Source organism: Calonectris borealis, chromosome W, assembly GCF_964195595.1.
Source record: "Calonectris borealis chromosome W, bCalBor7.hap1.2, whole genome shotgun sequence".
NCBI lineage: Eukaryota > Metazoa > Chordata > Aves > Procellariiformes > Procellariidae > Calonectris > Calonectris borealis.
Genome location: NC_134351.1, coordinates 46,404,592 through 46,430,273, shown reverse-complemented (window position 1 = coordinate 46,430,273; position 25,682 = coordinate 46,404,592). Strand labels below are relative to the sequence as shown.

At 38.8% G+C, this 25,682-nt stretch overlaps 1 protein-coding gene across 1 annotated transcript in view; it reads left to right on the top strand.

Annotated features, from left to right (window-relative positions):
* LOC142074732 (adenomatous polyposis coli protein-like) overlaps positions 1-25,103 on the top strand; it is a 185,265-nt gene extending 160,162 nt beyond the window's left edge. Inside the window, exons 10-17 of the mRNA XM_075135569.1 lie at positions 1,074-1,172; positions 4,819-5,197; positions 6,511-6,606; positions 7,488-7,627; positions 9,946-10,023; positions 16,470-16,586; positions 17,591-17,805; positions 18,304-25,103. Of these exons, the coding sequence (XP_074991670.1) occupies positions 1,074-1,172; positions 4,819-5,197; positions 6,511-6,606; positions 7,488-7,627; positions 9,946-10,023; positions 16,470-16,586; positions 17,591-17,805; positions 18,304-24,859 (7,680 nt within the window). The 3' untranslated portion in view covers positions 24,860-25,103. The remainder of the gene's footprint in view (positions 1-1,073; positions 1,173-4,818; positions 5,198-6,510; positions 6,607-7,487; positions 7,628-9,945; positions 10,024-16,469; positions 16,587-17,590; positions 17,806-18,303) is intronic.
* The last annotated feature ends 579 nt before the right edge of the window (positions 25,104-25,682 follow it).

Here is a 25,682-nt window from a genome sequence, read left to right as displayed (position 1 = left end):
TTCTGATCACAGTGGATAACATATTCACCTAGGTATATATAAAAGGATTAAGAACTCTTAGGAAATTGTGTCTTCCTTTTATTAGAGCTGATACAGGAAAAAGTCACTTAATACAGTGATGTAGGCTCAGGACAATGGAATGTTGGGCAAACTTCAATATAAGAAGGCACTCAGCTCAATTTTGAGACAAAATAAAGCTCACCCAGTACAGCAATGAAACACACAGAACAATTTTCCCTTAAATTGTATACTATTCAAATGTATTTTAAGTGCCCCAAACTGAATGGAATCTTCTTGTGAGAGAGGGACATAGTAAAGGAAGCTTCACAGACAGGAAGCAGAGAAAAAGAAAGAACTAAACACACACCCACACCCACACCCAAAAACACCACTCCAAAGAAGAGAGTGAGAAGATAAAAGGGCGGGGGGGATGTAAGTACACAAAATAGATTAAAAAAGGGCAAAGATGTTAATAACTGGGTGTTGTTACAATAGGTAGAAACATGCTATCTACTATAGTTTCTAGAGAAATTACAGCAAATAATGTCAGCATTATTTTATAGCTTTTCATTAAAAAATAGAAGATTCATCCACCTGTGATTTCCTTTTGATAAAGACAAGTTCAAGTAGGTTACTCCTTGTCAAGATGAATCTCTTTCCTTGTCAATTCCTGCATATTGATGGTGTTCTGAAGGTAGTACAGGCTTATTCCTACTCACTATATAATCTGACCTAAAAGTAGAGGCTACTTTTTTCTCCCTCTGTAAAAATCATAATTCGGTTTGTTGCCAAGTCCAGTTCTCCTTTTTCTTGGTGAAAATAATTATAAAAGATTTCCATTGAAAATATAACTTTTTTGAGGTTGAATTTAGGGGAAAAATGGATAATAAAACCCAGTTTAACAGTGACATCTAAGTTATGTCGGGGTGGGGGGACCTAACTTAACCAAAATACATGCTGACAGTTCATTATTATAAATATGATTTCATCATCCAAGGCTGAAACTGATTTAGGCAATAGTTGGCATTGCAGTTAGACTTTGTGTTATACTGAGTTGTTGTTTAAATTTTTAGGGTTCTGCTGCTCGAATGGACCATGAGACAGCCGGTGTTATGAACTCTAGTAATAACTATTCTGTTCCTCGCAGACTGACAAATCATCTGGGTACCAAGGTAACCGAAGATTACAAACCACAGGTCGCTAATGCTACATTTTTACTAATACAATAACATCATTGTTTCTGCCAATAGTTCCAATATTAGCTGAATGATCAATAAGGAAAATTTGATTGCAAGAAATCATTTGAGTACCTAAAAAACTTGTGATGTTGATGCATAATCCATTATGAAAACTAACCCTTTTAAAAGCAATTCTTGGAATACTTTACTGGAGTCTGAGTCCTCAAAACAGATGGCATTGCTAAGAAATTTAAATAAAAAAAAAAAAAGTTACGTAAGCCCTTGATGGTAATAAATGTCTGTTCATTGTCTCTATAGTAATTCAGATAATATGACGTGGAATAATGGAGAATGGAAAATGCTCATCGTGACTAAAATATTTGAATTGAATAATCATTGAAAATAGGAAATGTGAAGGGACTTTGAGGAGATCATCTAATATATCTCCCAGTAATACATTAATTTTATCAAGAGCATTCTTGACAGCACGTGAAAGCTGTCTAACTTATTGGTAAAAGCTTTAATGATAAGCAATCTCTATCAATTTTTCAGTTTTTACTGTTAAAATTTTTAACATCTAAACTAAATCTCCTTAGCTGCAATTTTCTTTTTCTCAATGGAAATGGGAGGTACTCTTTCCATCTTTTGAAGCAACCTTTTATATATCTGCAGTGTATTCTAAAATGTTACTGAAAAAATAGAGATGAAGCTTGATATACAATAGAGAGTGTACTCAAGATATACGAGCAGCACGAAGAGAGGAAAAAAGGGCAAATCTGTAACACACAATTGAGTCCCTGAACCACTGAAGTTTATACTATCTCTGGCATCAGCAGCAATATAGATATTATTAATGTGGTGCTGATCCCAGTCTTCTGGGAAGCAGGACCTTGACATAGTATTAAGTTATGTCGGGCCTTAAAACAGTGTTATGTTGTAATTTCTGCCCTTCATTGTATTCATGCACCAAATGGAGGTGACATTAGTTAGAGTGTCTGTTTGCTACTTCCCATTATAAAGTGTAGAATTCCCAAAAGGTGCAGACAAGGGGAGAGCCCTGAATGCAGAGAAAGGGACTGAGCGTAGAAGGAAAAAGACAAATAAATAGGTCCATCTTAGTGTGCTGTGGGGTAAGAAAAGCTTGAAATTAATGCATGAGAAGGGAAAGCAGTAGAGATTTTAAGCATTTACAGATGCAAAAAGAGATGCCTCTGTGTGTAGTGTATATATAAAGAATATATGTATATATTTTAGAGTTTTTCCTGTACTATATGTGCCACAAATCTGGAGGCCAGATTTTGATGGCTTCTATAGCTTTATTCTCTGACAAAAAACTTTATCTTCCAAATCTAAATAACTGTGGACTAAAGCTGCTGCTTAAAATGTCTGTCAAGAGGCATGCATAAAGCAGACTGAATTCACTGTCATTTAAGAATCCAAGTGGATTGTCTTAATACTGTATTTCATTTTTTTCCCAGACCAGGAAGTAAGGATCTACAAACTGGGATGCTAGGCTGTCATAAAATTGTCTCCAAGACTATTTCAGCGGATTTTGCATGTGATCATGCAATTTTATAAATTTTAAGATTTCTATTGCTTCAGCAATTCTAGCATTTAGAAAAATGCATGTTATCAGACTTATTGCTTAGTCTACCCACCACTATCCATTTTTTTTTATAACTTGGTATTTGTACTCATCTTCAGAGACATTAGAATAGTCTCTGAAGAAACCAAATAAAATAATTCATTGGTCTGGTAACCAGTGCAAAAATGTAGTTATTATTAGAAAACTTTGTATAACAGTCTGCAAGTCTCATTTCTTCCTTAGTTGGTATATTTTAAAGAAACACACCCACTGCTACTTTGCAATTCCCTTTGATAGTTTCTTTATGTTATGCTATGATTTTGAAATTGCTGTATTCTTGGCTTTAGGAGTTTGGGGTTTCTAGATAGTATCTAATATTACCTTGTACATCATATTGTTCTACTAAAAGTTCACTAAAAGAACCAAACACATTTCTCAATCTAAAGCTATTACTGAAGAAAACAGAATGCAAAAGACAAACCAAATAGTGCATTGACCACTATATTATATGGCAGCCAAAGGAGCCCCTCAAAAATTGCTATTTTTTAATTTGAAATTTGGTTGCTCTGAGTTAAATGTGTAATGCTGGTTTTTCATGGCTTGATTTAGTTGGACAAATGCTTAGTACTTTATACTGTATATATTAAATGAGCATTTGTTTGCTCCATTGGTTTTATCCCTGTAAACTTGAAGAAAGTGTTAAATTAACTCTTCAATTTTGCATTAGCTGTAAATAATCTGGCCTATATGCAAATCATTCATCATAACAAAAATTCATTGGTTAATTTGAAATAGTTTTAATGGAAAACATTGAAATATGTGTAAGTTTTTTCAGCACAATGCATGTTAAAAATTAATGTAATCAGTCTTATCTTGTCTGGAGTAACTGTATTTAATGCCATACATCAAATAATTTTTCACTGAAGAGCATCTTTTCATGAAAGTATGATTCATACAGAACATACTCTTCTGAGATAAAATTAATTTTAAATATATTCCTGCATTCCCAAACTAAAGCACTTTCATTAGTATATTTCTTTAATTCTTGTGTGCAATGGAAAGTTAGAAGTCTTTGCCATTAGTCTTGCAGATTAATACAGTTAGATATAATTACCACTCAGTTATTCTAGCCATTTCACCACTAAGTGAGATTTATTAAGATTATAAATGGTGAAGAACTAATAGTGCTTATTTAATTATTTCGAAGTAGTACAAAACTGGGTGATGGATGGATTGAGAGCAGCCCTGCCGAGAAGGACTTGGGGATATGAGGTAGATGAAAAATTGGACATGAGCCATCAATGTGTGCTTGCAGCCCAGAAAGCCAATCGTATCCTGGGTTGTGTAAAAAGAAGCGTGACCAGCAGGTCGAGGGAGGTGATTCTGCCCCTCTGCTCTGCTCTGATGAGACCCCACCTGGAGTACTGTGTCCAGCTCTGGAGCCCTCAGCACAAGAAAGACATGGACCTGTTGGAGCGGGTCCAGAGGAGGGCCACAAAAATGGTCAGAGGGCTGGAACACCTCTCCTATGAAGAAAGGCTGAGAGAGTTGGGGTTGATCAGCCTGGAGAAGAGAAGGCTCCAGGGAGACCTTATTGCAGCCTTTCAGTATATAAAGTGGGCTTATGAGAAAGACAGGGAGAGGCTTTTTACCAGGGCCTATAGTGACAGGACAAGGGGAAAAGGTTTTAAACTGAAAGAGAGTAGATTTAGATTGGATAAAAGGAATCATTTTTTCACGATGAATGTGGTGAGACACTGGAACAGGGTGCCCAGAGAAGTTGTGGATGCCCCATCCCTGGAAGTGTTCAAGGTCAGGTTGGACGGGGCTTTGAGCAACCTGATCTAGTGGAAGATGTCCCTGCCCATGGCAGGGGGGTTGGAACTTGATGGTCTCTTCCAACCCAAACCATTCTATGGTTCTATGATTCTATGAAATTCTTGCACCATTATATAAATAAATTTTCTTTTTTGCTCATGCATGGTATTGAGAAGTTTTTTTTAATTTGATATGTATTTTTTAAATGTAATTGTATTAATATCATTTGACCTGCAGGTGGAAATGGTGTATTCATTATTGTCGATGCTTGGTACTCATGATAAAGATGACATGTCACGAACATTGCTAGCAATGTCTAGCTCCCAAGACAGCTGCATAGCTATGCGTCAGTCTGGATGTCTTCCTCTCCTCATCCAGCTTTTACATGGCAATGATAAAGACTCTGTGTTGTTAGGAAATTCCCGTGGTAGTAAAGAGGCCTGTGCCAGAGCCAGCGCAGCACTGCATAACATCATTCACTCCCAGCCCGATGATAAGCGAGGCAGACAGGAAATCCGTGTGCTTCATCTCTTGGAGCAAATCCGTGCTTACTGTGAAACATGTTGGAAATGGCAGGAGGCACATGAAGAAGGCATGGACCAAGACAAAAACCCAAGTAGGTTCTGTAAACTGTATAAAGATGTTTAAAAGATATTTTGAAAGCAGTGAATTTACAAAAAATTCAGCTTTAATCTGACTTCTTGTTGAATGTATGTAAGGTTTCTTTTATTTTTATATTTATTCATTTATTTATGTATATTCAAGTTGAGGTAGTATCAGGAAATAGTATCTATTATAGATATGATATCTCATTTATAAACTTGTTCTTTAAATCATAGGCTTCGGTATGCTTTCCAGATATAATTCTAGTGTTTTATATTTATAATCCACAAATTAAACATAAAATTCTATTCATTGCTATTTTACATTTGAATGGATAATGAAATATATCTAAATAAATAATCCCAAATTGTTCTTCATTCAGATGTGTTCAGAAGATAAAAATTTAATCTAGGAAAGGGATAGAGGGCACAAATTAAATAATCTCAGTCTATTCAGTATAATGTGAACTATTATTTAGAATGTGATACATCATAAGAAATAGTTCAGTGTTAAAATACCAGAGAAGTGACAATTTAAGTGAATTGGAGTTTTCTCACATAACAGTTGCTTTTTTTTTAAAAAAAAAAAAAAGATGTAGCCTTCTGGATTACTCAGTAACTGCTTTTCTGAAGTAAGGGAGGATTAAAGTTGCCATTTTGTAAATATATGCTGTAGACATCTATATCAGAAGTACTACTGAAATCAGTGGGCTCTGTTTTGGATGTTGGATTTTACTGCAAGAATCATTTTGTAGAAGTGGGTCTCTGAATAAGATGTACCAATACAATTTGTGCTTTAGGGAGTCTAGCTCGCAAAATTATGAACTTAAAAAGTTCTGTTATGAAACAAAGGGCTTAATTAACCATTCTTAAGGACATAACACCCAAAGAAACAGCTTCACCTTAGGTGGTGTATTATTTAATGCTGCCAGAAAATTTAAACTTACTGATTTGTTTCACTAAGATTATTATTTTTCCAAATTAATTAGATATAAATTTTTTATACTTGAAGTCATATCTTTTACTTAATACATACATTCAGAATTCTCCCTAAATTCTTTTCCATAAAGAGTCTTTTTATCTTCAAGTATATTTCTAGTACATATATGTAATCCTGGTTGTACGTGCACATATTCAAGCCTCTGTGTACTCACATTTATTAGTAATTTTCTTAATTAACTGTCTGTTCTTGAGTTACTGGGAAGATACAAACCCTGAAAAAAACTGCACTTTATTTATTTTAACATTAGATTCTCTTTGGAAAGCTTATGATCTAGACAAAATTATACACCTAATAAATACTAATAGTTACCTATTTCCTGATCAGTGCCAGCTCCAGTTGATCATCAGATCTGTCCTGCAGTGTGTGTTTTGATGAAACTTTCATTCGATGAAGAACACAGGCATGCCATGAATGAGCTTGGTAAGACTAAATGTGTTTCTCTAACTTCCTTTGAGATGCTTCCTGAAAATGTGGACATTCCTTTCTTGTATACCTGACTGAATATGTGGCTTTGCTTTTGTTAACCACTAGTTTAAACTCTGATTGATGCAGTTTAAATGAACTTATAGTTAGACTATTTCCTAGTGGATGGGTTGTTATGCAAGTTACTCTTATATCTGCCATGAGCTGTGATTTTTGGAAGGGTATTCGTATCCTGGAAATATTTGCAGTTTTAGAAGTATTGGACTTATAATGGAGACTGCTTTCTGAGATTTTTTTACGTCATGAGTTAAACATATTGGTTCCTGTATAACAGCCTGAATGCTTTAGTCTATCTTCAGTGAATTCTGTGCATGTAAGTTTCCTTAATTTGCCACTTTTCATTGTCAATGAAAAAATTATATGTATTTTTTCTGGGATAATAAGATTCAGTAATAATAATTATTAAATTAATAATTATCAGATTTACTGAATAACCTTTTATGTAATTGGTGTGAGTTCATCAGTCAAATGTGATTTTGACTGGGTGGAATTAAAAGATGGGTGTGTTTCTTACCTCTTCATAAATGCTTCTGTTCTCATCTTCCCCCAAAATCTCAACATCATGCTACCATACCTTTCAGCTTGTACTAAGCACACAATTCAAGATCCAGAGTCAATATTTAACAGTGTATTTAAGAAATTATTATTTACCTTTCTGAGCCTTTTGGTTTTCAGATGTTTGAGATATATTCTGTACATATGAATGCAATTTACTCCTTGATGTGTGTATACTGTATTCTTGATATTAGGATTGAAATTTAGTAGTAGTAGTAGTATTGTTAATTATTATTCATTTTATTATTTATTTATTTTTAAAGGAGGTTTGCAGGCCATTGCAGAACTGTTGCAAGTGGATTGTGAAATGTATGGACTTACAAATGACCACTATAGTATTACATTAAGGAGATATGCTGGAATGGCTCTGACAAACTTGACTTTTGGAGACGTGGCAAACAAGGTAAAAATAGAATTTCAAACATACAATAATTTCAGTTCATAGCTGTGTTTCACTTGTAGTTCTCAGAAAGGTGATGAAAATCTCTGGGATAGGATATTGCATTTCGGCTCAACACAGAAATTCCCCCAAAACTTTGCCATTCCATCCTGTTCCTAACACAGAGCACAAACTGAATGTTATATCATAAAAGTATAGTATCAGCTTTTGTATTAAATTAAGTTACTTCTATTTTGTCACTGAAAGTAAAGGTTTTATCTATTGGCTTTATTTTTGTGTAAACAATATGCTAGATCTTTCCATAATGTACCAATGATTATGGATAATAGATTTTTCTGAGGATTTTGAACTAAACCTGTTAATTTAGTCAATTTTTGTAAAGTTATCACTTATTTACTAATATTATTACTGTCTGACAAATTTTTGCAAATCTCTTCAGCCTGGATCCTCTTTCTTAAATGTTTGGAGCATGTCTGGCTCATAATGGGTGCTATTTCAAATGACTGGAGAAAATAGATTCCCTAATTTCTACCAAGGACTTTGCTTTCAAAAGATACAAAGTTTTAATAATTTCTTGCCCCAGAGTTTTCCAAGACATGGATCTTCAAATAACTTCATTCTGACAAGACTTTTATCTTTCTACTCTAATGGAAGACACTTCAAGAGTGAATGAAAATTCCATCCCAACAAGCAGGAAGTCAAGCAAAAATGCCAGGAGGCCTGCATGGATGAACAAAAGAGCTCCTGACAAAACTCAGATATGAAAAGGTAGTATACAGAAGGTGGAAGCAGAGACAGTTAACCTGAGAGGAATATAGAGACACTGTCTGAGCTTGCAAAGTCGTGGTTAGGAAAGCCAAAGCCCACTTGGAGTTGAATCTGGTGAGGGATGTCAAAGGCAACAAGAAGGGCTTCTATAAGTACATAGGCGACAAAAAGAAGACTAGGGAAAATGTGGGCCTGCTGCTGAAGGAGATGGGGACCTGGTGATACAGATCATCATAGAGAAGCTGATGAAGTATGGGCTGGATGAGCAGACAGTGAGGTGGACTGAGAACTGGCTGAACAGCCAGGCCCAGAGGGTGCTGATCAGTGGCACGAAGTCTAGTTGCAGGCCAGTAACTAGCGGTGTACTCTTGTTCTGCACCGGGCAGGGGGCTGGGACTGTTTAGCCTGGAGAAGAGAAGGCTCAGCGGGGATCTCATCAATGTATATAAATACCTGAAGGGAGGGTGCAAAGAAGACAGAGCCAGGCTCTTTTCAGTGGTGCCCAGGGACAGGACAAGAGGTAATGGGCACAAACTGAAACACAGGAGGTTCCGTCTGAACATCAGGAAACACTGTGAGGGTGACCGAGCACTGGAACAGGTTGCCCAGAGAGGCTGTGGAGTCTCTCTCCTTGGAGATATTCAAAAGCTATCTGGACATGGTCTTGGGCAACTGGCTCTAATTGGCCCTGCTTGAGCAGGGGGGTTGGACAAGATGACCTCTGGAGGTCCCTTCCAACCTCAACCATTCTGTGATTCTGCAAAAATAAAACCAGATTTCATACTACTCACTTTGTGCTCCCAGTTTTAAACAGAGTGAAACAAATCCCTCCTACAAATGAAGTGCTTCACAAAATACTGCCTCTTAAAATAATCTGATTAGTAATTGCTGCAAGGCTGCAGTTATTGGGTTAATAGCACAAACTAAATGATTCAGTGATGTAAATGTACGTGTTATCCAGCTAATGAATAATGCATTTCTAACATACTTTTGTTTTTGAAGAATTTTTAATTGTGCTTTGTCACAAGCATTTTCTAATGTAAGCTTTACAGTTTTTCAATTACTAGTGTATTCTTAAAAAGTAATTTGGTCTTCAGAAGTCAGGAATGTTGTTGTATTTGTGTCAGTTTTAAATTGTCATATTACTTTTCATATTATGCATATTTGAAAGAACAAGTATGATTTGAGACTCAATAGACATCAGGTAACAACACATTGCCAACTTACAGGTGAGTGTCCAGTTTCATATCCGGGACATCGTGAAGAAGGCTTCTAAACTATTAGTGTTCCAGATTTGGTCCTAGACTTGTTGTCAAAAGTATAAAATTTAGCACAATTTCACCACTTACGTATTTCCCAGAACAGAAACTGATATTTATGCTTAACTTTTTAATAATTGTAGATCAAATATCTGTTATTGGAAACATTTTACTAAGCTTTTTTGAACTTCAGAGATGAATAGATTAAAATATCAAAGAATTATGCACAATCAAGCCAACTAATGTGTCATTTAATACTCTATTTACTTTCTTTTTTCTCCTGATTCCTAACAGGCTACATTATGTTCTATGAAGGACTGCATGAGAGTTCTTGTAGTCCAATTGAAGTCTGAAAGTGAAGACTTGCAGCAGGTACTTCCTTTTGAGATTAAATATTTCCTTGGCTTGCACATTTCCATCATCTTGCATCCCTTCAATTTCACTGAGTTGTATTAAAATGTGTTTCTGCTCCCCTTTCTTTCCACTCATTTGGCCTCTCCATGAGTTATTTTTATGCTTAAATTCGTATCTTCTTTCATGACACCAGCTGAATATGAGCCAGCAGTGTGCCCAGGTGGCCAAGAAGGCCACCAGCATCGTGGCCTGTATCAGAAATAGGGTGGCCAGCAGGAGTAGGGAAGTGATCGTCCCTTTGTACTTGGCGCTGGTGAGGCCGCACCTCGAATACTGTGTTCAGTTTTGGGCCCCTCACTACAAGAAGGACATGGAGGTGCTGGAGGGTGTCCAGAGAAGGGCAACGAAGCTGGTGAAGGGTCTGGAGCACAAGTCTTATGAGGAGCGGCTGAGGGAACTGGGACTGTTTAGCCTGGAGAAGAGGAGGCTGAGGGGAGACCTCATCGCACTCTACAACTACCTGAAAGGAGGTTGTAGCGAGGTGGGTGTTGGTCTCTTTTCCCAAGAAACAAAGTGATAGGATGAGAGGAAACGGCCTCAAGTTGCGCCAAGGGAGGTTTAGATTGGATATTAGGAAAAATTTCTTCACCGAAAGGATTGTCAAGCATTGGAACAGGCTGCCCAGGAAGTGTTGAGTCACCATCCCTGGAGGTATTTAAAAGACATGTAGATGTGCTTAGGGACATGGTTTAGTGGTGGACTTGGCAGTGTTAGGTTAACGGTTGGACTCGATGATCTTAAGGGTCTTTTCCAACCTAAATGTTTCTATGATTCTATGATGCTATGATTCTATGATTTCTAGTGCTCTGTTCATAGAGCGCTTTCTCTTTTTTTAATTAGGTTATCTCTTTGAAATGTTCCATCCTTCCCAGTCTGATTCTCTTTTTTTCATACTCATTCTTATGTTGTCTTGTCAGTATTAACTTTGATGCAAAGTTTGTACCTGTATTTGTTCTGTAAGTTATGAAGTACAACTTTGGTTATAAAAATGCTTAACTCTGGGTCAAATTCTGTTTTCTCACCAAAGTATATATATAACAGCTATAAAACTCACTTTTATGACCCTGATCTGTTAGTGGAAGTCCACTTTTCAAGATAAGTTTGAGCAATCTGAGATTCACTGATTTAGTTTACTAGTGATAGTGCTAATGGACTAGGATTACCCTGAGGGTTAATGCAGTATTGTGGCATCCGGAAAACATGGGCCTTCTCCGGAACGAAATGGGAGACCTGGTTACCTGAGATATGGAGAAGGCGGAGGTACTCAACGACTTTTTTGCCTCGGTCTTCACCAGCAAGTGCTCGAGCCTCACCGCCCAAGCCGCAGAAGGCAAAGGCAGGGACTGGGAGAATGAAGAGCCGCCCACTGTAGGAGAAGATCAGGTTCGAGACCATCTAAGGAACCAGAAGGTGCACAAGTCCATGGGACCCGATGAGATCCATCCGAGGGTCCTGAAGGAACTGGCGGATGAAGTTGCTAAGCCACTATTCAGCATATTTGAGAAGTCATGGCAGTCTGGTGAAGTTCCCGCTGACTGGAAAAGGGGAAATATAAGCCCCATTTTTAAAAAGGGAAAAAAGGAAGACCCGGGGAACTACAGGCCAGTCAGCCTCACCTCTGTGCCTGGGAAGATCATGGAACAGATCCTCCTGGAAGCTATGCTAAGGCACATGGAGGACAGGGAGGTGATTCGAGACAGCCAGCATGGCTTCACCAAGGGCAAGTCCTGCCTGACCAACCTAGTGGCCTTCTATGATGGAGTGACTACATCAGTGGACATGGGAAGGGCTACAGATGTCGTCTATCTGGGCCTCTGTAAGGCCTTTGACACAGTCCCCCACAACATCCTTCTCTCTAAACTGAAGAGGTATGGATTTGATGGATAGACTGTCCGGTGGGTGAGGAATTGGCTGGATGGTCGCATCCAGAGGGTAGTGGTCAACGGCTCAATGTCCAGATGGAGGTCGGTGACGAGTGGTGTCCCGCAGGGGTCCATATTGGGACCAGTACTGTTTAATATCTTCATCAATGACATAGACAGTGGGGTCGAGTGCACCCTCAGCAAGTTTGCAGACGACACCAAGCTGAGCGATGCGGTTGACACACCTGAGGGACGGGATGCCATCCAGAGGGACCTGGACAAGCTCGAGAAGTGGGCCTGTGTGAACCTCATGAGGTTGAACAAGGCCAAGTGCAGGGTCCTGCACCTGGGTTGGGGCAACCCCCGGTATCAATACAGGCTGGGGGATGAAGGGATTGAGAGCAGCCCTGCCGAGAAGGACTTGGGGGTACTGGTAGATGAAAAGCTGGACACGAGCCGACAATGTGCGCTGGCAGGCCAGAAGGCCAACCGTATCCTGGGCTGCATCAAAAGAAGCATGGCCAGCAGGTCGAGGGAGGTGATTCTGCCCCTCTACTTCGCTCTGGTGAGACCCCACCTGGAGTACTGCGTCCAGCTTTGGAGCCCTCAGCACAAGAAAGACATGGACTTGTTGGAGCGGGTCCAGAGGAGGGCCACAAAAATGATCAGGGGGATGGAACGCCTCTCCTATGAAGAAAGGCTGAGAGAGTTGGAGTTGTTCAGCCTGGGGAAGAGAAGGCTTTGGGGAGACCTTATTGCAGCCTTTCAATACTTAAAGGGGGCTTCTAAGAAAGATGGGGACAGACTTTTTAGCGGGGCCTGTTGCGACAGGACAAGGGGGAATGGTTTTAAACTAAAAGAGGGTAGATTCAGACTAGATATAAGGAAGAAATTTTTTATGATGAGGGTGGTGTGACACTGGAACAGGTTGCCCAGAGAGGTGGTAGATGCCCCATCCCTGGAAACATTCAAGGTCAGGTTCGACGGGGCTCTGAGCAACCTGATCTAGCTGAAGATGTCCCTGCCCATGGCAGGGGGGTTGGACTAGATGACCTTTAAAGGTCCCTTCCAATCCAAACTATTCTATGATTCTATGATCTGAGGCTCCTCCTACACTAGCAGCAAATAAATAATAGACTAATAACAGTAGAGGAAGCTCTACTTCAAAGGAGAATCTGTATGACACTTGATAAGGTTGTTCTTTCAGTACATATATACCCGCTTTTTACACCAGCACCTCCTAGACAAACTTTGTTCAAGTGTCAGCAAAGTGTTTGGTGTTAAACCAGCGTGTCTCTTCCAGTGTCTCATGCGGTGTAAAGAACAATAACCTGTAAACAAACAGTCTTTTCTTAAATCTTATAAAGTACTTAGGGTGATCCTGAGAATTGAGAGCACAGAACTGTTCTTCAGTGGTGTGGAAGTTAAAATTATTAAATATGAAATGATAATCCACTTTAATAAATAGATAATGTAAACAAATCAGAACAGCTTTTGGAAAGGAAAACCCTGTTTTCCTCCCAGTTTGAGTGAATCATCAGAAAATAGATAAAAGAACAATTTTAAGTAAAATTGACTTTCTATCTTAAGACACAGCTGACAAAAAGAATTTCCCCACTAGTTGAGAAGCTAAGTAATTATGGTTGAGAAAATAGTTAAAATTACAATAAAGGATACTGGGTACAGTCTCTGATTTGTTATTAGGACAGATATTAAGTATATTTAGTACTCTTGAAAAGGAAGTCAACTGCGGGGTGCCAGTGTTGTATAATTATTTAGATTTATCAAGATTAAAGAGGACTGTGAGGAAGTCCAGAAGTGTATAAAACTTTTTAAAATAAGCAGCACAGGCAATTCATTATTTAAATGGAAAGTACTGTATGTTGGAAGAAGTAAATGCAACTGTTCATATGCATTACTACTTTTCTGAATGGTTGCAGTTCATTTAAAACAAGAGCTTGAAATCACCGTAGTGACAAGTCAACAAAAGCATCTGCTCAATATGCAGCAAGTGTTTGAAAAGCAAAGAATAATTTGCAATAGATGGAATTTTTTTTTTTATTTCTGATCAGCTAATGATCAAAAATGCAGAAAAGATTTGAGATAGGTAAAATAAGTGATTTTAAACGTTGAAAGATGTTTATATTGAAAGACTATTAGAAGTATTGAAAGACAGACTGTTTTGGTCATAAACAAATGAGGACATGAGAGAAGTAAAACAACATAAGGAATGATGTAACACAGGTAAATTGAGTCAGTTACTCATTTTTATCATTGAAATGAAAAACAACAAATTTAAATTAACCATTAAATGTCAAGACCAATAGTTCAGTGATATTTTTAAAAACTTTGTTAGGGAGGGCCGAATCTGGTATCCCAACAGAGGCGAGGCTGTTGCAGCTCCATTGCCCCCAGATCCAACCAGTAGTGAGGCTGAAAACGTATTCCCAGTAGGCACACACACAGAGGACACGTATACATCACATATATACATAGGTACACGGCTGGCCACAAAGATTACAGATGGACATGCAGAGCACTCCCACAAGCACAGCAACAGCCTTATCCTGCTCCCCTCTCTGGTTGAGCAGGATGGAGATCCAGTAGTGAGAATACATATATGCATATGTGCAAGGTGGATCCCTCCAGCAGCTGGGCTCAGACACTCAGTCTGCCCAGTGAGTTTTTCTCACTCTTACCCTTCCGATTCTCCCCCTGTCCCACTGGGGGGGCGGGGGGAGTGAGTGAGTGGCTGCATGGTATTTGGCTGCCTGCCAGGTTAAACCACGACACAGCCCTACTCCAGTTGCTGGTACAGACCGTCTCTCACACATACACACACACACACGCACACACAGAGCTGGCCAGGGCTTTCCAGGTCCCAATAGCTGACCCCCCTGTGCTCTCACCCCTAGAGACACACAGGCACTCTCACACCCAGAGCTGGCTGGGACTCACCTGGTCCCATAGCCGATCCCCTGTGCTCTTGCCCTTAGAGACACACAGGTGCTCTCACACACACAGCTGGCCCTTAGAGACCCACTCACCCCCTTGCTCCCAGGCCACTTCACCTATTCACGAGCTAGTGCAGCTTGATATTTGCTGGTGCTCACACACTCACTTGCACACTTGCATTCGCTCCTGTTACTGTCATCACAGACACATAGGCCCCTATGACCCTCACCCAGGGAGTTAGAAAGTTAGAGTTAGAAAGGAATTTAATAAGAAGATAGGACAGACACAGGAAGAAGATGCATAACATAGATCAAGTGCAGGGTGTAGCCAGACAAGCATACCGACCAGCAAACTATTTATATGCGACCAGCCTCTCTATCCCATCATTTCTCTATTTTCCTACACTTGTTTCTCCCCAAATCACCTAGATCTCTCCTTTTCCCCTCCTTTGGTTCCTCCTCTAAACATCCTATAATAAATCCTGTGCGATCCTGAAATGCTCTTCCCTTGCATCCCATAATGTGTCCTTTACCCCAGGGCAGTAACTCCTCTCAGTCTGAAAGGTGCTTCGGAGAGTGCTCACCTTGATGGGTTTCACACCTGGATAACAGGGCTGATGGCTCTCCTGGGACAGCCTTGGGAGTGTCCTGGACAGGGGGTCCCTTCCTCTGAGTCCTTAATTTGGGTTCCCGCCAGCCATTGTGCATCCCTGTGCTCCTCTGGGTTTCTGCAGATGGGCCTGTGATGGGCTGCTGGCTCCTGTGATGGGCCTGGGAGGAGCTGGGGCAGGGTATTTTTTGGGTCCCCCACCTGCCATTGCCTCTCTGAGCTCCTTTGTGGGTGTGCAGATGAGCTTTTATCACATAACCTAACAAGGTTATACACTTTTGTGACAATGAGAACATCCATAGATAACAGTATTCTATCAAATATATTTTTATGAGGGATATACATGCTTACAGCTGCCCATAAATGGATGGAGTTAAATATTTAATGACTGTCCACTGTCTTGACAGTTGCACTTTACTTTGAAGCATCTCAGTCTAGCTGCTGCCAAGGACAAGAACCTAGGCTGAATGGCTACCCATCTTCAACGGATAACTATTCTGATTATAAAAGACACAGTGTATTCAAAGAGCTTGATAATCATTAATAAAGGTAATCATATCATACCTCTGAGGGACAGGTTAGTATGATTGTCCTATTTTACAAGTGGAAAAGCTGAGGAAAAAAGATTATATAAATCTCTCTCCTGAGACTGCATAAGTCATCTACAGCAGACATCAGAGTAGAGCACAAATCTGAGGTTTTGGTCCAATTTTTCAGCCAGTGTGGAAAGCTTTCAAACCTTTATTTATTTTATACACAAAAGCCAGTACCTTTGATCAAACTTCATACTGAAATCTTAGGACAGTCTAGCTGTCAATAGAACAAAAAATGAATTTCAGCAAAAAAGCTAGTTCAGCAGCTGAACATTGCCACTGTTAATGAATTCTATAGTGTTCCAGAAATCCAGGAGGAAATGCTGATAACCTACTAAAGGAGTAGCTATTTTGAGATACGTTATTTTTCTTTCATGTTTTGTAGGTCATTGCAAGTGTTTTGAGGAACTTGTCCTGGCGAGCAGATGTAAACAGTAAAAAGACTCTACGTGAAGTTGGAAGTGTGAAAGCATTGATGGAATGTGCTTTAGAAGTTAAGAAGGTATCATATATAAATGATTATGAAATAAATTTTGGAGAGATTGCATTAATTTTACACAAAATACAAATATTGTTATCCTTTTTTGACATAAGCAGTTAGTCAAATATTTGCGGTGTTTCAGGTACTTTCCTTTGAAGAAGAGAATTGCTTTGAGTTAACTGGGCAGTAGATCACAACGTAGCAATGACATCTGAGAACTACTAGTGTTTCTGTAATTTTATTTACAAGGATTGATAGCTTTCACTCTTCAGTTTCATGAGCTGTGCTGTTCCAATAGCCTTTTTTATAATTTTGCATTTTTAATAAAACCATCTTCTGATTTTGTGAATTTGTCATTCTAGAGATGTCTACTTGATATCCCAACAGGATTATATTCCATCCCAGCGTCCCCTGCCAGCTAATCTACAAACTTTTTACTGTTATGGCAGCTGACAAGTATTGTGGTGCATACTTCTGAAACTTTCTGGCAAGCATTAGCAAATCCATAGCTGAGGGAAGGAGAGAGAAGCAAACAAAAGTAGTTATGTATGCACTGCTGCTTGCCTCTAGTTTATCAGCACAGAAATCAGAGCCTGAAACACACTTAATTCTCATTTGTGAAGAAAAGCTAGAGAAATGGTGGCATATGCAGTAAAACAGAAAGCAAAGCATTGGTCACCAACATACAACACAGTGGAGATTTCATGCCAATCAAAAATCAAATTCTGCAGTGAACTGGAAAGAAGCTAAATTCCATGGTCAATGAATTCTGTTATTTGCAAATCTGGATTAGAATAAGTGAGGCAGTTTGTGTCTCTGAGCTGTATTTTTAGACTGTGTGCAGGTTCAGCAGGAATTATTTCTTTAGGTTATTCTTGGTTCACATTTTCAAAGCTATCTTTGCATCCATGAGAGCTAGAAAAACAAGTTTGTCACTACCTCCTTGAAGCTAACTTACATACTTCTGAGGGCTTATGATCAATAGCTGAAAACTCTCTAATTCTGTCATTTTATTATTCTCCTAGGAATCCACCCTAAAAAGCATTTTGAGTGCCTTATGGAATTTGTCAGCACACTGTACTGAGAACAAAGGTGATATATGTGCTGTTGATGGTGCTCTTGCATTTCTAGTTGGTACACTGACATATCGGAGCCAAACAAACACTTTAGCCATCATAGAAAGTGGAGGAGGAATATTAAGAAATGTTTCTAGCTTAATTGCTACTAATGAGGACCACAGGTGAATATACTTTTTATTTTTCTGAGAATCAGTAGTGGTACCAAAAGTATATTTAATAGTTTGTATGACCAAGTCTTAATATGAATGCATGTTTTAAGTATATTAATTAAGCATTATTTTTTTAATGGAATTGATAAGGCAAGTATTTAATTTAGATAACAGGAATATGCAAAAGGATTGTTAAATGATGAATTGTACTAAAAGCTTTTCCTGGAAAGAGAGATGAAATTCATGTTATTATCAGCCATAGGAAACCACCTGGAATGGTTTATATGGAGAGGATAGTGTGGGAGCAAACTGTTCATATTTATATAAGATTTGATTAACGTTCAGATGAAAACTTGAGGAAAAAATAAGATAAATTTGCACTGAAGAATTCATAATTATCCTTACTATGGATTAAACTTGCATATAGCATAATAGGTTTTTGTTTTGCTTTGTCTCTTATCCTTTTGAAATGCCACTTACTGATTTTTGTTTTCAATCACTCAACACCAGGCAAATCTTGCGAGAGAACAGCTGCTTACAAACCTTGTTACAGCATTTGAAGTCACACAGTTTGACAATAGTCAGTAATGCATGTGGGACCCTGTGGAATCTTTCTGCACGAAATGCAAAAGATCAGGAGGCGCTGTGGGACATGGGAGCAGTGAGCATGCTCAAAAATCTCATTCACTCAAAACACAAAATGATAGCAATGGGCAGTGCTGCGGCTCTAAGAAACCTGATGGCAAATAGGCCAGCAAAATATAAGGATGCCAACATTATGTCTCCAGGATCAAGCTTACCATCTCTTCATGTTAGAAAACAAAAGGCACTGGAAGCAGAATTAGATGCTCAGCATTTATCAGAGACTTTTGACAACATAGATAATTTAAGCCCAAAAGCATCTCACCATAATAAGCAGAGACATAAGCAAAATATATACAATGAGTATGTTTTGGATTCCAGTCGACATGATGATGGGATTTGCAGATCAGAGAGTTTTAATACTGGTCATATGACTGTACTTTCACCATATTTAAATGCTACAGTATTGCCTGGCTCCTCTTCCTCTAGTAGAGGAAACATAGAAAACTCTCGATCTGAGAAAGACAGAAGTCTCGATAGGGATGGAGCAGTAGGTTTAAATAGCTATCATCCAGCTACAGAGAATACTGGGAACTCCTCTAAGAGAATAGGAATGCAGATTACTGCTGCAGCTCAGATTGTCAAAGTTATGGAAGAAGTAACAAGCATGCATATTCCACAAGAAGACAGAAATTCTTGTTCCACTTCTGAAATGCACTGTTTGACAGAAGACAGAAATGTCCCAAGAAGAACAGCTGCTGCCCATACTCACTCAAATACATACTTTCCTAAATCTGAGAATTCAAATAGGACATGTCCTATGCTTTATACAAAAATGGAATACAAGAGAGCTTCAAATGATAGTTTAAATAGTGTCAGCAGCAGTGATGGCTATGGTAAAAGAGGCCAAATGAAACCTTCCATTGAATCTTACTCGGAAGATGATGAAAGTAAATTTCGTAGTTATGGTCGATACCCAGCTGACTTGGCACATAAGATACATAGTGCAAATCATATGGATGACAATGATGAAGAGCTAGACACTCCTATTAATTATAGTCTTAAATATTCAGATGAACAGTTAAATTCTGGAAGGCAAAGTCCCTCTCAGAATGAAAGATGGGCAAGGCCTAAGCATATAATAGATGATGAAATAAAACAAAATGAACAAAGGCAGTTAAGGAGACAAAATGCAACTTATTCCATGTACACTGAAAGTGGAGATGATAAGCGCATGAAATATCAGTCACCTTTTGGACAGCAAGAGTGTGTTTCTTCTTTTAGATCAAGAGGATCCAATGGTGCAGAGCAGAGCAGAGTAGGCTCAACTCTTGGAATGAATCAGAAAGTAAACCAGTCCTTGTGCCAGGTTGATGATTATGACAATGATAAGCCAACCAACTATAGTGAATGCTACTCTGAGGAGGAACAACACAAAGAGGAAGAAGACAGGCCAACCAATTATAGCATAAAGTACAATGAAGAGGAACATCATGTTGATCAGCCTATTGATTATAGTCTAAAATATTCAACAGAAGTTCCTCCCTCTTCTCAGAAGCCATCTTTTACTTTTTCAAACAGTTCATCAGCGCAAAGCACTAAAACTGACCATATTTCCTCAAGCTGTGGGAACATATCAACCCCTTCAGGTAGTTCAGAGAGACAGAATCAGCTTCACCCAAGTTCTGCACAGAGTAGAAGCAGTCATGCTCAAAAGACTGCCTCCTGTAAGACTCCCTCTATTAATCAGGAAACTATACAAACTTACTGTGTGGAGGATACACCAATATGTTTTTCAAGGTGTAGCTCTTTGTCATCTTTGTCATCAGCTGAAGATGAAATAGGACGTGATCAATCCACACATGTGACAGATGCTAATAACGCATTACAGATAGCAGAACTAAAGGAAAACAATGGGATTCTGTCTACAGAAGGTGCAGTAAGTGAAGTTGCATCAGCATCTCAGCACATCAGAACAAAATCTAGTAGACTTCAGACTCCTAGTTTATCTCCTTCTGACTCTTCTAGACATAAAGCTGTTGAATTTTCTTCAGGTGCCAAATCTCCCTCAAAGAGTGGTGCACACACTCCTAAAAGTCCACCAGAACATTATGTGCAGGAGACTCCACTCATGTTTAGCAGATGTACTTCTGTAAGTTCCCTGGATAGTTTTGAAAGCCGTTCAATTGCTAGTTCAGTTCAAAGTGAGCCTTGCAGTGGAATGGTAAGTGGTATTATAAGTCCCAGTGATCTTCCAGACAGCCCTGGACAAACAATGCCTCCAAGCAGAAGTAAAACTCCACCCCCTGCTCGAGGAGCTCAAGTAAAGAGGGAAGTAGCTAAAGGCAAAGTACCTAACGCAGAAAAGAGAGGGCCTGGTCCTAGACAGGTAGCTATAAATGAAGCTGTTCAAAGAGTTCAGGTACTTCCAGATGCTGATACATTATTACATTTTGCCACAGAAAGTACACCGGATGGATTTTCTTGCTCTTCTAGCCTAAGTGGTCTGAGTCTTGATGAACCGTTTATACAGAAAGATGTAGAGTTAAGAATAATGCCTCCTGTACATGAAAATGAACATGGAAATGAAGCAGAACCTGAACAGCCAGATGATACAAAGGATAACCAAGAGAAGAAAGCAGAGAAGCCTACTGAAGCAGAAAAAGACATTATGGATGATTCCGATGATGATGATATCGAAATATTGGAAGAATGTATTATTTCTGCAATGCCAACAAAATCTTCACGTAAAGCCAAAAAGCCTTCTCAAGCATCTGCTTCAAAAATACCTCCTCCTGTAACCAGAAAGCCAAGCCAACTGCCAGTTTACAAACTTTTGCCTTCACAAACTGGATTGCAATCCCAAAAGCGTGTGAGTTTTACACCTGGAGATGATATGCCACGGGTATATTTTGTTGAGGATACACCAATAAATTTTTCAACAGCTACATCTTTGAGTGACCTCACAATAGAATCACTACCAAATGAGTTGGCCAATGTAGAGAATGTGGGTACAAGGGCAGAGTCAGAGGAGTTTGAAAAGAGAGACACCATTCCTACAGAAGGTATAAGTACAGATGACTCTCGGAGAGCAAAAAGCTCAACTAGGACTGCCCCAGGACTGGATGATGACAAAACAGAAGAGGGTGATATTCTGGCCGAATGTATTAACTCAGCTATGCCAAAAGGAAAAAGTCACAAACCTTTCAGAGTGAAGAAGATAATGGATCAAATTCAACAAGCATCTTTATCTGTAAGTAACAAAAATCAGTCAGAACGTGATAAAAAGAAGCCATCATCACCAGTAAAGCCCATTCCCCAAAATAATGAATATAGAGCACGTGTGAGAAAAAACACAGAGCCTAAAAGCTATATTAATAATGAAAGAAGCTATTCAGAGAACAGAGACACAAAGAAACAGAATCTTAAAAATAATTCAAGATATTTTAATGACAAACTTCCAAATAATGAAGAGCGTGTAAAAGGAAGCTTTGCATTTGATTCCCCTCATCATTATACACCTGTTGAGGGAACTCCTTATTGTTTTTCACGGAATGATTCCCTAAGTTCTTTAGATTTTGATGATGATGATGTTGACCTTTCAAGGGAGAAGGCAGAATTGCGAAAAGGAAAAGCAAAGGAAACAGAAACTGAAGACTGCACTAATACAGAACAGTCTTCAAATCAGCAACCAAGTAATAGGACACAAGTTTGTCAAAAATACCCAACAGACAGAAGCCAGCCTAAAACTTTCTCTCAGTCAACTAAAGATATTCCAGACAGAGGAGCAGCTACAGATGAGAAAATGCAGAATTTTGCTATTGAAAACACACCTGTATGTTTTTCTCACAATTCATCTCTTAGTTCCCTCAGTGATATTGATCAGGAAAACAACAACAAAGAAAGTGAACCTGCAAAACAAACTGAGGCTCCTGATTCACAGATAGAATCAAATAGACCACAGACTTCTGGTTATGCACCTAAATCATTTCATGTTGAAGATACTCCTGTATGTTTCTCTAGAAACAGCTCGCTCAGTTCTCTTAGTATTGACTCAGAAGATGATCTGTTGCAGGAATGCATTAGTTCTGCTATGCCTAAAAAGAAAAAACCCTCAAAAGTAAAGAGTGAAAGTGAAAAAAATAATTCCAGAAACATGGGTGATATATTGGCAGAAGATTTAACGCTGGATTTGAGAGACATACAGAGGCCAGATTCAGAACATGGTTTCTCACCTGATTCAGAGAACTTTGATTGGAAAGCTATACAAGAAGGTGCAAATTCTATAGTTAGTAGCTTGCATCAAGCTGCAGCTGCTGCATCACTGACTAGACAAGCTTCATCAGACTCTGACTCTATCCTTTCATTAAAATCTGGTATTTCTCTAGGGTCACCATTTCATCTTACCCCAGACCAAGAAGAAAAGCCTTTTACTAGTAATAAAGGTCCAAGAATTCTTAAGCCAGGGGAAAAGAGTACATTGGAGTCTAAAAAAGTAGAATCTGAAAATAAGGGAATCAAAGGAGGAAAAAAAGTATATAAGAGTATAATTACAGGAAAATCTTGCTCCAATTCAGAAGTTTCAAGCCAGTTAAAGCAACCACAGCAAACAAGTATGACTTCAATTTCACGTGGTAGGACAATGATTCATATTCCAGGAGTTCGAAATAGTTCCTCAAGTACTAGTCCTGTTTCCAAAAAAGGTCCCCCACTAAAAAATACAAACTCCAAGAGTCCCAGTGAAGGCCAAAGTTCCGTTAGTTCTCCAAGAGGAGTCAAGTCATCAGTGAAACCTGAGTCAGCTCCTGTAACTAGGCAACCATCTCAACAGAGCAGATCAAGTAAAGGACCTTCTAGATCAGGATCTAGGGACTCCACTCCTTCTAGACCTCAACAGCAGCCATTAAGCAGGCCTCTGCAATCTCCAGGCCGAAACTCATTTTCCCCAGGAAGAAATGGTATAAGTCCTCCCAACAAACTGTCTCAGTTGCCAAGGACATCATCTCCTAGTACAGCTTCAACTAAATCTTCAAGTTCAGGAAGAATGTTATATACAGCACCAGGCAGGCAGATGAGCCAGCAAAACCTTACAAAGCAAACTGCCTTACCTAAGAGTACCAGTGGCATTCCCAGAAGTGAGTCTGTTTCAAAAGGATTAAACCAAATTCTCAATAGTGGTGGATCAAACAAAAAGGCTGAACTATCCAGAATGTCATCCACAAAATCTAGCGGAAGTGAATCTGACAGATCTGAAAGACCTGTTCTGGTTCGTCAGTCAACTTTTATTAAAGAAGCTTCAAGTCCAACTCTAAGACAGAAATTAGAAGAGTCTGTTTCATTTGAATCTCTGTCTCCTTACAGGCCAGGCTCTCCCATTAGGTCCCAAATACAGACTCCAGTTTTAAGTCCATCTCTTCCTGATATGTCTTTATCCACTCATTTAACTGCCCAGACTAGTGGTTGGCAAAATTTACCCCCTAATCTGAGTCCTTCTGTAGAATATGATGGGAGACCAGCAAAACGTCATGACATAGCTCGTTCTCATTCTGAGAGTCCATCTAGATTGCCAATCAATAGATCAGGAACATGGAAGCGTGAACATAGTAAGCATTCCTCATCGCTTCCTCGTGTAAGCACTTGGCGAAGAACTGGAAGTTCTTCCTCAATTCTGTCAGCTTCTTCAGAATCCAGTGAAAAGGCAAAAAGTGAAGATGAAAAGCAACATGGAAGTTCTGTTTCTAGACACAAACAAAGTAAAGAAAGTCAAGCACCAGCAAAAGGTACTTGGAGAAAAATAAAAGAAAACGAAATTCCTCAAATAATGAATGATCCTCAGTATTCTTCCTCAGGTGCAACAAATGACTCTGATTCCAAAACTCTAATTTATCAAATGGCCCCAGCTGTCTCTAAGACAGAGGATGTGTGGGTGAGGATAGAGGACTGCCCTATTAATAATCCTCGATCTGGAAGATCCCCAACTGGAAATACTCCCCCTGTTATTGACAGTGTTTCAGAGAAAGGGAGTGTGAATGATAAAGATTCTAAAGAGATTAATGAAAAACAAAATCCAGGGAATGGAAATGTTCCTGTTCGTACCATTGGTTTAGAAAATTGTCCAAACTCTTTCTTTCAGATAGACAGTCCAGACAAGAAAGGAACGGAAGCAAAACCTGTACAGAATAATCCTGTTCCTGCACCAGAAAATAATGAAAGTACTGTTAGTGAGCGTACACCATTCAGTTCCAGTAGCTCAAGCAAACATAACTCCCCCAGTGGTACTGTTGCAGCAAGAGTGACTCCTTTCAACTACAGTCCAAGTCCCAGGAAGAGTAGTGCGGACAACAGTTCTGCTCGGCCATCACAAATACCAACGCCAATAAATAACAGCACAAAGAAACGTGACTCAAAGACTGAAAATACAGACTCCAGTGGAACTCAGAGTCCTAAACGTCATTCTGGCTCTTACCTGGTGACTTCTGTTTAAGTACATCAAAAAATAAATGCAATCGATGTATTATATACAGCAGCTATTTTGAAATTTTGTTTCAAATGAAACTTTAAAAGACTGGGTGTTGGTTTTATTTGTTGTTTTTATCTTTTGTAAATAGGTTTGATTCCTGTTAGAGGGTCCTTGTTCTGGAAGCCATATTTGATAGTATACTTTGTCTTCACTGGTAATATTTTGGAGGAATGCCTAATTGACAACTTGGAATAAAATTGCTAATGCAATTATATTTGTACAGTATGTTTATCATATTTAATTAGCATCCCATCCCATAATCCTTTAAACATTGCTTGTCTTGAAATCATGAGCATTACAGATAGAGATGATACAGTCATATTGCTTTATCAATTGTTTATGGATTACAGACTGACTAAACTACATCAGGGAAGAATTGGTATTATTTATGCAAAAAAGTAACTCATTTTTAGTATTTGTGAGTCCTTCTAACCCAATAATTAATCATGTGGCTGTGAAATTCACAGTACTATGGTTTCTGCTGAACAAGCTTTCCCAGCCTGCTTTTCTGCATGAATAGAACTGATGGTTCATTTTCTGAAGTAATGATTAACATTTCTGTGGTCACATAATGTGCATAGATAGTTATGGTGTAACAATTTACACTTTCTTTGTGCTCCACAAAAAAAAGGACAACTGTGTAACTGTAAAGCCTTGAACAAAATTATTTTACCTGAACTAGATTTTATCTTAAAGTAAGTAGAATTTTTTTGCTATGCCGTAACTTGTTATATATTCTGGTACTTGAGGTGAGGTGGCTGCTCTTCTATTAATGAGACATGGATGA